We start from the raw sequence: 15049 nt of genomic DNA on the forward strand, positions 1-15049 counted from the left end.
ATGAGTTTAATGCCAATTGGACTAGAATGTGTGTCACTCAATTATATTTTGTATCATAATAATAGCGCAATAACCGAAAGCAGCTAAATGACGTCATCACTATGCGGTGCACAGAGTGAGAGACACAAAATTTAAAACCGACACATCTCATTCGTATTCATGAGGTGTTTCAGGTAGCGTGAAGAACTACATAGGATATTGATTAGATTATTATGATAATGACGAGGAAATATGTTATTGAGGCATTATGAGGCGCAATGAATGTCAAGAACGAATTATGCTTCGGATAATTTTGCATAAATTTTGCAAATAATTTTCCAACCGCTTTTTTTTTGTCATGAATAAAAAAAAGAGAGTTGTAAACAAAATTTTCGTGTGTGTGCGATAAATCACATTTAATATTAAAAACGCTGCTAAAAGTAAAAGGGCAATGTATTTTCCGTTATCCGCTGTTTTTGTTGTTATGTTATGTTATGGAGCGAGATATGCCGCCAAACAACATGCAGGCGAACGAGCGTTGCTATCGTAATTTTAATAGTATTGCCGAAAAAAAATATACAGGGAGAATTTACAGTGTTTTGTTGTAAAATTACGCGAGAGCATGTAAATAAATGCTCAAATTTCTGAGACATGCGTACTTTGGCAAACATATTGATTCTTCTCCACTTATGCTTTTTTCCCCGCTGTTCCCTATTTTCCTCTTCCAGACATGCAACGACGACGTGCGACGACGACGTAATGAATCTACCGCATGGATTTTTGGCTTCGCGTTTGTTTATTTGTGCATTATGCTGCTGCTGATGATGACGTCAATGCAATTTTTTTTTTGGAAGTGTGCCCTCATTCTTTGTTGTACTCTGTGACATAACTGATCAAATAAACATGTGATGTGGTGACAAGATAAGGGAACACGGAATTTGTTGCCAAAAAAATTAACTTAAAAATTTTAAATATTTTTTTTCGACAATTCTAACTGAAAATCATAAATTTTAACATTTTAAAAAAAAAATTATTTAATAATTTAAATTTAATAATTTTTTAAATTTAAATTTAATAATTTTTTAATTAAAATTAAATATAATAAATTTTTAATAAAAATTAAATTAAAAACATTTTTATTTAATTAAATTTAATTTAAAATTAAAATGTTTTTAATTTAATTTTTATTATTTAATAAAATATTTTTTTTATTTTTTAAATTAAATTTAAATTAAATCAAATTAAATTTAAAGTAATTAAATTAAATTAAGTAATTAAAAAAAATAATTTTAATTCGTGTTTTAGATTTTTATTTTAATAAAAAAAAAAGCAAATAAATATTTTTAATTAAAAATTGAACAAATAAATTTTTAAAAAATTAATATTTTAATTAAAATTAAAATTTAATTTAAGTTTAATTTAATTTTAATTAATTTTTAATTATTTTATTAAAAAAAATTAAAATATTTTTATAAATTAATATTTTTATTATTTTTTAGGTTCAAAATAAATTTTTTACTCCAACCCCTAATGCCCATTGGAAATTCGTACACCTTTCCATTCCATCAACGCACACAACGAAACAAAGGAATTTTTGCACACCCACCAACACAAGCGCAATTCAAATTGTAAACATTAAACTTTTCCCAACTGTAGACCGTCGTGCACGCAACGCAAACACAAGAAAAACTTTTCCTCTCACAAAATACACAAATTTTTGTTACTCGTTGCGTCTGCCTCAATCAGTTTGTTCTCGGATTTCGCGGTGAATGCATCGAAAAAACCCTCGTTCGTGTTCCCCGTTACAAATGAAAAGAATTGTTTTGTGACTCTCCAGTGTAAGAAAAGCCAAATTTTCACTTGAAACACGTCCTTAACTCCTGTTTTCGCCAATATTCATCATAAAAATCGCTCATCACTGCCAGTTATCATTGCTAAAAGGTCGGAACTCATTGCTTCACTCTTGCCAAAAAAAAAAAAATAAATAAATATAAAAACAAAAAAAGGCAAAGAAAAAAATCAATCATATATTTTATTATTACACAGCGAGATACAGAAGATGTTATTATTTTTTTTTGTGTGCCTTTCAGTAACAGATTTGAAGAAAATTGATGAAAATTGACACACATGTGGAATAAAGTGATTTTTTGTGAAGTCGAAAGCGAAGAATGTGAAAAATTGCGGTAATTATGTTAATGTTATGTGAAAATGATTGCAAGGAATTATAAAGTGCCCATGTTTTAATATCAAAACGTGAAACGGAGTAGAAAAGTCATTCAAGTGTGCTTGGCAGCTCGGGAATTGCTCATAGCAAGTATCATTTCGCGCCATTACTTGACATCTATTGCACTTTTTTCCTCGTTTCTTTAAAAAAAATGAAATAAAAATTTTATAAAAGACAAGCAACAATGATTTATCTTTGCTCAGTGAATATTTTAAAGTGCTGTTAAACAAAATTCTACAATTTTCCCGGAATAAAATGCACTTTACTGTAAATGGGGTTAAAAATGAATGGAAAAGAAAAGTTTGTATTCACCATTGTAATCAGTTGTCAAGGATTTTTTTTTTGTATGCAACCGCGATAAAAGCGAGAGAAAAAAAGTTAAAATAAATGTCTATTTAAATCGCTTACCGCTCGCAGCAAATGTCTTCCGGTTATTTTCATATATGATTATTTTATCGCCTTTTTTGTACATTTTTCGTCTAAAGTTGCCAGAAAAAAAATTTTTTTTTTAGGAATTCCGACGTCTCAATAAAATAAAAGGAAAATTTTTCATGGGCACGCCTGGTATTTTTTTTTTTTTTGATAACCAACCGAAAAAAAATGTCCCTGAAAAAAATGTTCAACACATGTGATGCCTTCCACAGCCAAGAGGAATATTTTTACGATTCTAATTTTAGCCTTACGTGACATTATTTGCAGTATTTCAAGCTTTGTTATTATGCGAGTCGACGGCTTGCTTGATTGCTAACCATCAGGAATATGTATGAATTTGAGAATAACATAGAGAAAAAACACATAAAAATTAGTCAAATATGAGCTCGAACACAAAAAAGGTAGCTGGCAACTTTTTCATGTACAATTTCGGCATGAAAGGCAATAAATTTTAGACAAAATTTTCCATTAAAAGCCATTTATTTTTTGTTTTCTTCCTTCATCGTGTGCGTCTGAAATGAATGAGGAGCGAACGGAATAAATGAAACAAAAATAAAACTTTTAATGGATTAAAAGAGATAAATTTTAGTTCTATTGTAACATAAATAAAGACGATGAATATGGATGAAATGTTCATGAATAAATTGAAAAGAAACAAAAAATCAATGACCTGAAACGTTTAAATTTTACATTTTAATTATCCAAAAAACAACAAAAAAAAATCTAAAACAAATATTTTTCGTCTATTTATAGAAATTTTTTAATTAAAAGCACAGTCAGATCCTTGATTTTACATCGAAAAAAATTTATTCAGCAGATAAAAATTTAAAACCTTGTTTACAACGCCGCCCATTCGGAAAATTTATTGTTATTTCATTTCAAGCGTGGCATTTCTGTTGCATATCGGAAAGCGCAAAGCGATGTTCAATGTCAATCTCTTCACAAAAATAATTCCTTTTTCTCGGTAACGTACCTAAATGCCATAATAATAAAATATACTTTACTGTCAGAAATTTAACGAAATAATATCGCATCGTCGTAAATATAAACAAATGGGCAGATAGTCGAAAAAAAATATGCTTGTAAAAGGAAAGAACGCAACGCGAAAAGGATCAAAAGTAAATCCGATTATATATTGGTTTTGGAGGGGATTTCACTTTTTTTTTTCTTTGCTTTTTTTAACGGAAAAGAAAGAGGACGATGGTTATTGGTGTGAAACGTAAAAGGAAAGTAATCATGCAAAGCCAATATGTTTGTCCGTGTTTGTCAGAGGAATGTTAGAAAATTGATTTTAGATTAACATTTCTTGTTGTATAATGTTACAGTTTTTGGTTTCTCGAGAAATGATTGATGATTTTTGTGTTTTTGGATGGAAATTTTTCGACGGATGATTGAAGGGACATCGTGTATTGAATATTTTTTGCAAAATTTTTTATGTGTTTCCGCATTTTCTTTTTAAAAATATTTTTTGAATTAAAAAAAAATTGATTATTCATTAAATTTTATTTGGTTTTTATCTGAAATAATTTCTTTTATTTTGGAATTTTTTTTCAATAATTTTTTTTTAATAATAAAAAATTAATTTTAATCTCCAAAAAATTAAAAAAAATAATAAAATTACGATACGATAAGAAAAATTTTTTTTTACTAAATAAAATTATTTAAATTTTAGTTAAGATATTATTTTATAACTTTTTTTTTAAATTTATTTTAAAGTTCAAAAAGTGTAAATAAAGTAAAAAATAATTCGTTAGAAATAATATAATTTTCTTTTAAAAATCAAGAAAAAAATTTTTTTTGTCAATTTTAAATTAAATAATAATTTAAATATTTAATAATGAAATTTTAATTTAAAAGGAATTAAAATTTTTAAAATATTAATTTTTTTAAAAATTAAATAATAATTTTAACACACATTTTTCAAAGTTTTAAAATCAAATAAAAAAAATAAACAAAAATTCTTTTTTTCATTTAAAAAAAAAAATAAAAAAATTGTTAAAAATTATTAAAAAGTTTTAATTAAAAAAAATAAATTAAAAATTAAAAAAAGTAAGAAATTTTTAAAAATTTTCGAATAAAATTAAATGTAAAAATAATATACAAAAAAATATAAATATTTAAAAAAAAATACATGGAAACGCCTGTTTTCTCGTATTTTAATGTAACAATTTATATTAAATACACAAAAAATAAGAAAATTGCCATCAGCATTTAAACTTAATTATCATCTCTTATTTCTTTCGTATTTGAATGCAAAAAGCACACACACCCGACACTACATTATTCAACTTTTCATTAAACTCTAATTTTCGTAAATGCAAAATTATTTCTCGACAATGATGGCGGTGATTTGTTTAATGAATGATTCAAAGATTTATTCGTCCCAATTGAATTCCAATTTTTCGCTACAAAAGCACAACAACGACAAAATAAAAACCAAAACAAAAAAAAAACTCATCGAAATTGCTTTTTATTTATGTTGATCAATCGATTTAGTTGCCACTGGGATCGAATTTGATGCAGTTTTTGTGTGTGTTTGCAACGTGTGAACGAAATGCGGATATTAGTGCACGAAATTGCACAAAAATAAATTTATTTGTAGCGCGAAGAGTGCACTTTGAAGAACCGACCCTCGAATACAAGTCGTGATGATATGACGACGATGATGAAGAGAATCAATAAATAACAGACAATTTCATGGTGAAAATTTATAAATAATATTTTTTTTTGTTTTTTTTTCGTTTCCACAAAAAAATATAGATCATGCATGAGTTTAAAACAAAAATGTGTCGTAGAACGAAACACACAAAAATTTAATATTTTTAAAAAAAAGTGAGTAATGATGGTAATTTCGTAAAAATAAGTGTCAAAAAAAAGTAAAATAAAAAAAAAATTACGATAATTATGATACACGATCCCCATAAATATTATTAATAATAAAAGTGGAAAATAGGTCAAAAATGCAGTAAATGTGCATCATTTTATTTATAAATAAACGTGTACAAAAAAAATATTAATAAATAAAAAGTGTAACAAACAAGGAAACATTTTATCATCCGCTTCCATTAACGACACACCGCAAAAAGGAGCAAAAAAAAATCTTGTCTTCGTCACTCATCTTCTTCGCCAACACAGAAAAAAAAATAATAATGCCATTCGGTAGAAAATCATTAGAAGTAATTACATTGCCAGGAGCAATATTGGCATACAAGTATAGTCAGTTTAGACAACGGAGACGTGAGCAAGCAAGTCGTAAAGTGACTGAACGAGAACTCACAGCTTTGCACCATAAAATCGTAAGTAAAAAACCCTCCTCACTGTCTTTGTTTTGTGTTGTTGCTGGTTTGATGTGGTGTGCCGCGTTCGCTAAAAGCAAACAAACATTTATTGTCATAAAAAATCTTTTTTTTTTGTGTTGAAATCTGAGCCTTGGAACAATACTCAGTATTTTTCAATCATATTTATTTACGTATAAAAATTAAAAATAAAATTATAAAAATTAAAATAAATAAATAAAAAAATAATTTTAAAAATTAAATAAAATTTTAAATTAATAATTAAACTAAAATATTTAAATTAAAATTAATTAAATAATTAAAATTAATAAATTAAACTTTTTTAATTTAATAATTAATAATAAAAATCTCCGAATTTTAATCTTTTTCAATTAAATTTATACATATTTTTTTATTATTTAAGGATTTATTTTTTTTTTTTTATTTCAATTAATTTTTTTAAAATATTGCCACGAATAAATTTAAAAAAAAAATTAATAATAATAAATTTAAAAAAATTTTTTTTTTTGAAAAATATGAGAAAAAAATTATTGCCAGCTATTGCCAAAATTATTATTCATTAATTTTTTTTTATTATTTTTTTTTTTTTTAATTAATTTTTTAATAATTTTATTAAATAATTAAATTTGTATGGGTAATTTTGAAAATTTTTTTTAAATTTAATTTTTATACATTTAAATTAATTTAATAAATTAAAAATTAAAATAAAAAATTATTTCATTATAATTAAATTAATTTAATTTTTTCATTAATTATTAATTTTTATAATTAAAAAATAATTGCCCATAATTAAAAAAAAATTATACTATTCCAAGGCTTGTCAAAATTATTTATGCGCACAAAAAGGAAGCTCGCGGTAAATGTAAATGTTTGGCAAATGGAGGCATTAACAACGGGCACACGCGACATGTGAGAACGCATAAGAAACGAGGTTTTTGACTGTCGTCAAATGTTGACAACCAACAAAATTTTGCGCTTATCAAGATTTGATTGGAAGAATGTCACGATTTTCGTTAGCAAAATATTGACTGAGCTAAGTCGCGATCACAAATTCAAGAAAATATGCTCGAAAGCACTTTTGGAACAAATAAAGAAGAACGTGAATTGGGTCGCTGGCATCTTGTCAACCTGTCAACATCGAAACACGTGTCAATGCTCGCAACGCCATAAAATTACTCGTTAATGCTCATCATTAGTAAGACGATAACCTGGCGCGCTCGATCCATTCATTTTACGACACAAAAGGAATAAACCGCAGATATTTATTCCTCCGTCGTCATAAAGTACGAATAACGAGCACAGTGAAAAAAAGGTTAAATGTGATAATGAATCGAAATACAATACAATTTATTATTTGCGTGTCAATGAGAAATTCTTTCACTTTAACCTGCTACCTTTTCAAAACCTCACTCAATTTTTCACAGTTCATTAAAGTTTTGTGACTATTTCCTTTTTAGCAAACAATAATTCGGCAAAACTCACTTTTTTCTGTCTGTCATCGTGACAAAGTATGATTTTGCCGAACTTTGTGCCAAAAAAGTGACATATTGGACAAGAAAATGAGAAAAAAGTCTTGTAAACACATAAACATTAAATAACAAGTAACAACACGTTATCTGTCCATTTTCCATTCCAATAACATTCTTTTGCCACGATCCAATGATAACCTAGTTTAAAGTTTATTCGATTTTTTTTTTCTTCGAAATTTATTGAAAACTTACTTGTACTCGGAGCAGATTGAAAAAGTTTCCCAATAAAATAAAGGAGATAAAAAAGCTGGACTAACATTGTCAGTTCTCGACCACGTTACAAGGGAAGAAAGATAGAAAATTAAATAAAACTTGAAATGAACAGAAATGTGATGATTTTGCTTTTTTTTTATTATTTTTTTTTTCCTCTACAAGAAATGAAGTGTCCAATGAGATTTTTTTTAAAAAACTAACTAAGAGAATTGCAATTGTGACGATCAATTTTATTTTATTTTTTTTTTGCGATTTCATCCTTTTATTTACTTTGAAGGTGTGCACGTTTGATTGGAAAATCACGTTTTTCATAGAAAACGGAATTGAGTGAAGTACACAACAAACTTTGAATTTTAACAAAGTTCAATGCAGTCATGAACTGATAAAATTTGATTTATTACGAAAATTGGAAGATGTTTATTTTATTGGATGAAATATTTTGAAAGAATATAAAATTAACAAAAAAAAATAAAAAATTTAAAAAAAAATATTTTGAATATTTATAATTAATTTTCAATTAAATTTATAAAGATAAAAAAATTGAATTTTAAATTAAATTAAAATTAAATTAAAAATAAATTAAAATTAAATTAAAAATAAATTAAATTAAATTGCGAAAAATTAAATTAAATTAGAAAAAATTAATTTTAATTTGAAATTAAAATTTTAATTTAAAATAAATCGCAAAAAAAAAATTATTCAATTTAAAAATTTAAAATTAAAAAAAATATTAGTTGACTTAATTTTTAAAAAAATTAACTTTTTGTTATTTTTTAACTAAATTAAATAATGAAAAAAATAAGAAATTAAAATTAAAGAATTTAAAAAATAAAATTTTTATTTATTTTTAAAAAATTTCTTTAAAGAAAAATTAAATAATTAAATATTTTTTATTATTTACTTTAAATATTTTAATTTTTCTTTAACGAAATATTTTTTAAATTAAATGAAAGTTAAAATTTTATTTTTATTTAAAAAATTAAATATTTTTTTATTTTATTGGTTAAAATATTTTGAAAAAAATTCATAAAATTTATTTTTATTTTTTTTTATATAACATTTTTCTTATAATTAACTTAAAAAATGTCGAGAAAAATGTAAGCCAATTAAAAATAATTTCTTTACGAAAATAAGAAAGTTTGCAAAACAAAAGTTTCCTAAATAATTCCATTTCATTAAACTTACATATCAACTTTGATAATATCTTTACACTCGAGTAAAATCTTTCCTTCATATATGAAACTTTTATCTTCCCAATTCCTCGAAAAACATGAGAATAATAATTAATTTTGATAGTTTTCGGATGTTTTTCCAATACTTGTGCGTTAACTTTTCGCAACAAACAAATTATTTACAAAACTCTCGCAAAAACTAGATAATTTCAAAATTTACGTTAAATTTCCATTTCAACAATTCCTGTCTTCTTTTCTTCTCTAATAACAGACATTCTGTTGATTTTGTATATTTATTGTCGTATTTATAAAAGTTTGTTTTTGACACGCAAATTTTCCTCAACAAACAGGCAATGCTAAAGAAGAAATTTTCATTCCTCCACGTTAATTACAGAACGATGTACGAAAGAAATTCCAAGCAAATAGTTTACCATTCAAAAAGAAAACTTTTTGCTGCTTGATTAAAACATTTCATTTATAAATACACAAAAAATAAAAAAAAACGAAGTAGAGTAGTATAATTGCTCCATAATCAAGTTAGAGAATCAAAAGAACCCATGCGTTGATGGAAAATTTTGTGTTTATTATTTTTTTGCTTGTAAAGGGTTATTATTGTAATTTGTTGGGAAAGGAAATTTTTCTTGGCAGCTGGAATTGGAGTAGAAAAAAAGACAATAGTGTGAAAATTTAATGGTTCAGCAATTAAATTTGAATTAATTTTTTTTTAGGAATCGATTATTATGTAATTTATGTGAAATTTACATAAAAAAATTTTAAAAGAAAGTTTTTTTTTTAATTTAAAAATAAAATTTCCGTGTTTCATTGATGGATGACATAATTTTCTAAAATGTTTGTCGAACATTTAAACTTTTTTCTTTCATTTTCGTGTCTTTCGTTTCGTTCTTTCGCCGAACATCCAACGAAAAGTTGAATTTCAGTCACGAAATATCAGAAAAATATCACAAAAAACTTTATTATTTATAGTCTACATGACTTGTAAGACAATTTTCTTGCACTACTTTTGTTGCATCGCTCATCGCTCGACTGACACAATCAAAATTGCACGTCGAATTTTGACGTTTTTTCCATTAAACGACCGAGAGACGATTCGCAATCCATTGATCAAGCAAGCTCGGAGCAAATAATTGAAAACTTGCATAAAATAACGCTTGGAGCCATTGTTCAAGCAAGTGAGAGAAAAAAAAAGTTTTGTCAGCAATGATTGATTTATGTACTTGCAATTTGAACTTTATCCAGCATATATCATTATTTCGCTCTATCTTACTGCATGTTACCCCATCAACAGTCGACAATACACCTGATACTAATGGAAGTTTGTTATTTGAATTTTTTTCTTCTTTTTTTCTCTGCATCAGGAAATGAAGAAGAATACACTCTTCGATAGACAAACAATTGACTAGAGACTAAAGAAAATTGATTCATGAGCTTTTATCGAACAAAATTTTCGTGACAAGTCAAGTGAAAAGTAAAAAAAACTGGGAAAAAAATTTCTTTTAAATTATTTATCGCGAATGACGACGCCAGTCATCCTTATCGGACTTAAAATGTCCACATATCTGGTTGAATTTCAGTTCAAGAAATAGTAAGGAAGTCGAATTACACGTAATTTGATCGTATTGTTTCACAAAGTATTTACGGACAAGGAAGAAGGAATCACCACAACTGGAATGTCGATGACTCGGAACGATAATGTCGTTTTGTCGTCTGCTTTTTTTCGTAAACAATTCCATGAACAAGTAAAAAATTGTTATAAAATTGTAGAAAATAACGAATGAATTGGTCAGTAGCATGTCCATTTGTTATGTGAAGCAAGTGCATTTGTTTCGAACGGAGAGTGGAATTAATTCGTCGTTTCAAGTTTCTTGACTTTTGAAATTCTTTTTATGTTCCGGGAAATAAATGCTTGTAAAATTGAGACGATTTTAAATAATGAAAAGTTGCTTGCAGTTGCAGAAGTTATTTGTTCAATTTCGATAAGAACGGAAGAATTTATTGATTTTAGTAATTTTGCTGACTGAGGAATTCTTTTTAATTCGTTTGTTTACTTGTTTTTGTTTGAAGTTATCAAATAAACAGAAATGGAATTTAATAAAAATTTGTAAAATTTCATTTGAAAATAAAAAAATAGAAAAAGTAGTCGTCTAAAGAACGATATACTATACCGCATTTTGATATTACATACTTAATGTTTATTGTAGTCCTCAGTTTACAATTTCATACTGCTCATTTCAATTTCCCTAAAATTGAATAAATATCTCAATTCTAAAGATTCGAATATTTATAATTAAATTGAAGTTAAATATAATTTAAATTAAATTAAATTAAAATTAAATTAAAAATAAATTAAAAATAAATTAAATTAAAATTAATCAATTTAAATTAAAATTCAATTTAAAATAAACCAATTCATCAAAATCTCCTTGATTCTTGAAGAAATAAAAAAAAAATTTTCGGTCATGAAATTTTTCAAGTCTACAATGAGAAGAAAGCTAAAAATATCAAATTTTATGATAGGTATAAAATACGTAAAAAATACGTAAATTTTTCAAGTTTCAATCAACTTTTGATGGATTTCAAAGCTAAAATTGAATAAATATTCATTCTAAAGATGATTTCCATCAAAATCTCCTTGATTCTTGAAGAAATAAAAAAAATTTTTTTTTCCTTGACCGTTTTTCAAAAAAAAAATTAAAACGGTCATGAAATTTTTCAAGTCAAGATCTAACAAACTTTTGATGGATTTCAAAGCTAAAATTGAATAAATATTCATTCTAAAGATGATTTCCATCAAAATCTCCTTGATTCTTGAAGAAATAAAAAAAAAAAAATTTTTCCTTGACCGTTTTTCGAAAAAAAAATAAAAACGGTCATGAAATTTTTCAAGTCAAGATCTAAAAAACTTTTGATGGATTTCAAAGCTAAAATTGAATAAATATTCATTCCAAAGATGATTTTCATCAAAATCTCCTTGATATTTGAAGAAATAAAAAATTTAAAATTTAATTAATTTATATTTTATCAAACAAAAAAAAATAATTCGATAAATTTTTTTTTGTTTTGTAAATTTTCATTAATTTTATACCAAATTTGAAAAAAAAATAAATTAAATAAAAATTAAATTTATCAATTTTTTAAAAAAATTATTAGAATTATAAAACTTTAATTTATTTTTTTTACAATTTTTATTTTTATTTAAATTATTTTGTATAAAAAGTATTATAAAAATTATAAATTAATTTAAAAAAATAAAAATTATCAATTTTCGTGCTAAAATAGTTAATTTAATAAAAAATTCATAAAATAAATTAATTAAATTAATTAATTAATTAATTAATTAATAAAATTAATCAATAATAATATTAATTTAATATAATTTTTAATAATTTATTTTAATTTTGAAAATTCCCATTTTCAATTTAAAAAAAATATTTTTTTCATGTTATTTGGAACATGCTTCAAAATTTGACATTTTTTTCATTTTATTTGCTATAAAGTATTAAAATATTTAAAAATCGCTCCTGGTTCCCTATATCCATCGCCTGTCATGTCACTCCAAATTGTAATAAAATCCAGCAATCACTCTTTTAGTCTCTACCTCCGCATATTCATTCAATTAGTTTTCCAATCATGTGCAAAAGCAATCGAATCACTCCATTCCAATCTTGAGTGAAAACTGATGCAAACCAATTTTCACTCGACGTTCCATTTTAATTATATTACTGGAAACATTTCTCCAATAAATATGACCGCATATCGCTTTAAAGCTTCTCCCGTAAATAAACACAGATGTACATAAATTTGCAATGAAACATTACTTTGCTACCCTCCTTGTTGGATTTTTGTGTTCGTTGAATGAGTTTGACGTTGCCAGGGCTTCCTTCGGTTGTTGTTGTTTACTTGCAAACACATCGCAATATCTCGGATTGAATATAAAATAGACATAAATTTAAATATAATCAATGTAAGAGATCGACTTTCCTTTAAAAGCAACTCATTTTTCTCCGTGCGCGCATCAATGATGTCTTTCCCACTCACAATAAACTTAAATCAATTTCAGTATTTTAACTTTTATCAGCATCATCGTGCACATTTCGCATTATTATTAATATTATTACGTTTCCATCGTGTGAGTATGTGTGTCTAATGTTGTTTATGGCAAATGTGAGGGAGCTTATTATACGTCAATAATGATGTTCTTTTAAGCTTGCTTCTGATTTACGATGTTTTTCTTGATAAAATGCAAATTATTGTAGGTCGCACAGCTGTTGTGACATAAAAAATAAAAAAAAAATTACGCATTTTCTGTTAAAAAAGAATTTTTTTGCTTCAAATGAAACAAAATTTACCTGAAATAATTGCTAAAATCCTTTTTATCGACACATTTTGACTTCCTTCCTTTTATTTTTTGGCTTTTTTCCTGTTTCTTCCTTCGCCCACGTAAAAAACTGACCTTGAATGCTCGTAATCGCAATAAATAATCCCGCAGTCAACACGTGCTTTCCTTATTTTCGGTCACTAACTCCCTTTTGTCCAATTACGTGCATGTTCACATGGCTGCCGATCCCCTAGGCATTCATTGATTCAAAGTCGTCTCATCATCAGATTATGCGATTATTACCTTCAGCAAAAAAAAAAACGTAAATTAAGGCCAAAAATTGACATCTGGTGTAACGATAAATATTTATGATGAAAAAAAGGACCGATTTTTATTACCTGTGGACGGGATGATGCGAAAAATTATAATTGAAGGGAGGAGGCGGATGGTACTTTATTACCTCCTGCTTAATGAACGAACCACATTTCACCCAAAAACAGCAAAAAATCGGCAAAAAACGTTGATTGTTCCAGTTTTAGAGCGGCAATTTTTGGCACAAATTGACGAAACCATCGACGACGAACAAACACAAAATTATTATTGGAAATAATCGAATGAATGGGAACACTTTTACATGCACACATCATGCGAAAATGGTGTAAATGGAACATTTTGCGAACAATAATCAATTTTTGCTGTGCATGTCCCGCAGTACAGAAAAAGTTTTTGTCCCAAAATAAGCACAAAGTTGTTTATTGTTTCTATTCCATTATCGGGAACACATAAATAATGCATTTTGTTGCTATATGCAACCAGACAGGTTTTTTTTAATGCTTTTTTAATTAAAAATATCGCAAATCTCTCCGGACACCAGATCGAAGCACATTCACGTAATCCCGTGTAACGTAACTTGTAAACATGAAGAAATCTCTTGAAAACTTTTTTTTGCTGTACTTAATCCTTAACAAGTTACTCCATCCTTGTAATCCTTTTGTAAGTGCATTCATTTTGTGTTCGCCTTTTATAAATAAAGTGCATGCAAAAAATATTCAACACAAAAAAAAATCTTGATGAATATTTAAAGAAGTATAAAAGATCTCAAGAGTTATCAATGTGAAACACAAAAAGAGTCTGTTGATAACCTATGACCTTTAAAGAACTTTTGAAAGTGCAGTGAAGCCTTTCGTATGCCACACTTGAAACTTGTAATCCTCTTAAAAGTGAAAAAGGTGGCAAAACGACAGACAGTTTGATGATCTATAATTCAATAATAAATATTTGCGGATTTTCTCTTATGTTGAAAAAGCAATTGACAAAAGTAGGTGCAAAATTGCCACTTTAACAAAGAAAATTTTTTAAGCTTCTTTGGAAGTTGAGGTTTTGATGACGTTGTAGAAATTGATTTTATGATTCGACGAAAGTTTTATCCTGATTTTTTTCTGAAAATAAAAAAAAAATAAATTTTAAGAACTAAAATTATGTAATAAATAATTTATAATAAATAATATTTTTCAAAAAAAAAATTTTGAAAGTTTTTTTTAATATTTAAATAAATTATTTATTTATTTACTTGAAAATTTTTTAAACAAATAAAAATATGAAATAAATTAATTTAAAATTTTTAAAAAATTAAACATTTAAAAAAAAAATATTTGACAAAAAATAACAAAAATTAATTAAAATCATAAAATCAATTTATAAAAATTTATTTATTTAAATAAATAAAAAATTCATAAATTTTTAAAAATTGTTTTTAATAAATTTTTTTTTGGAATTTTTTTTAATATTAAAAAAATTAACTAAAAAATTAATAAAATGTATTTTAATCCATATTTTTATTTATCCAGTTGATAAAATAATTTTTTTCC

The 15049-nt window shown here is 25.5% G+C and overlaps 1 protein-coding gene across 1 annotated transcript in view; it reads left to right on the forward strand.

Annotated features, from left to right (window-relative positions):
- Window positions 1-1748: 1748 nt before the first annotated feature.
- LOC134833544 (uncharacterized) overlaps window positions 1749-15049 on the forward strand; it is a 43985-nt gene continuing 30684 nt past the window's right edge. Inside the window, exons 1-2 of the mRNA XM_063847896.1 lie at window positions 1749-1817; window positions 5396-5931. Coding sequence (XP_063703966.1) covers window positions 5785-5931 — 147 coding nt within the window. The 5' untranslated portion in view covers window positions 1749-1817; window positions 5396-5784. The remainder of the gene's footprint in view (window positions 1818-5395; window positions 5932-15049) is intronic.

The sequence above is a fragment of the Culicoides brevitarsis genome, chromosome 1 (genome assembly GCF_036172545.1).
Source record: "Culicoides brevitarsis isolate CSIRO-B50_1 chromosome 1, AGI_CSIRO_Cbre_v1, whole genome shotgun sequence".
Taxonomy (NCBI): Eukaryota; Metazoa; Arthropoda; class Insecta; order Diptera; family Ceratopogonidae; genus Culicoides; species Culicoides brevitarsis.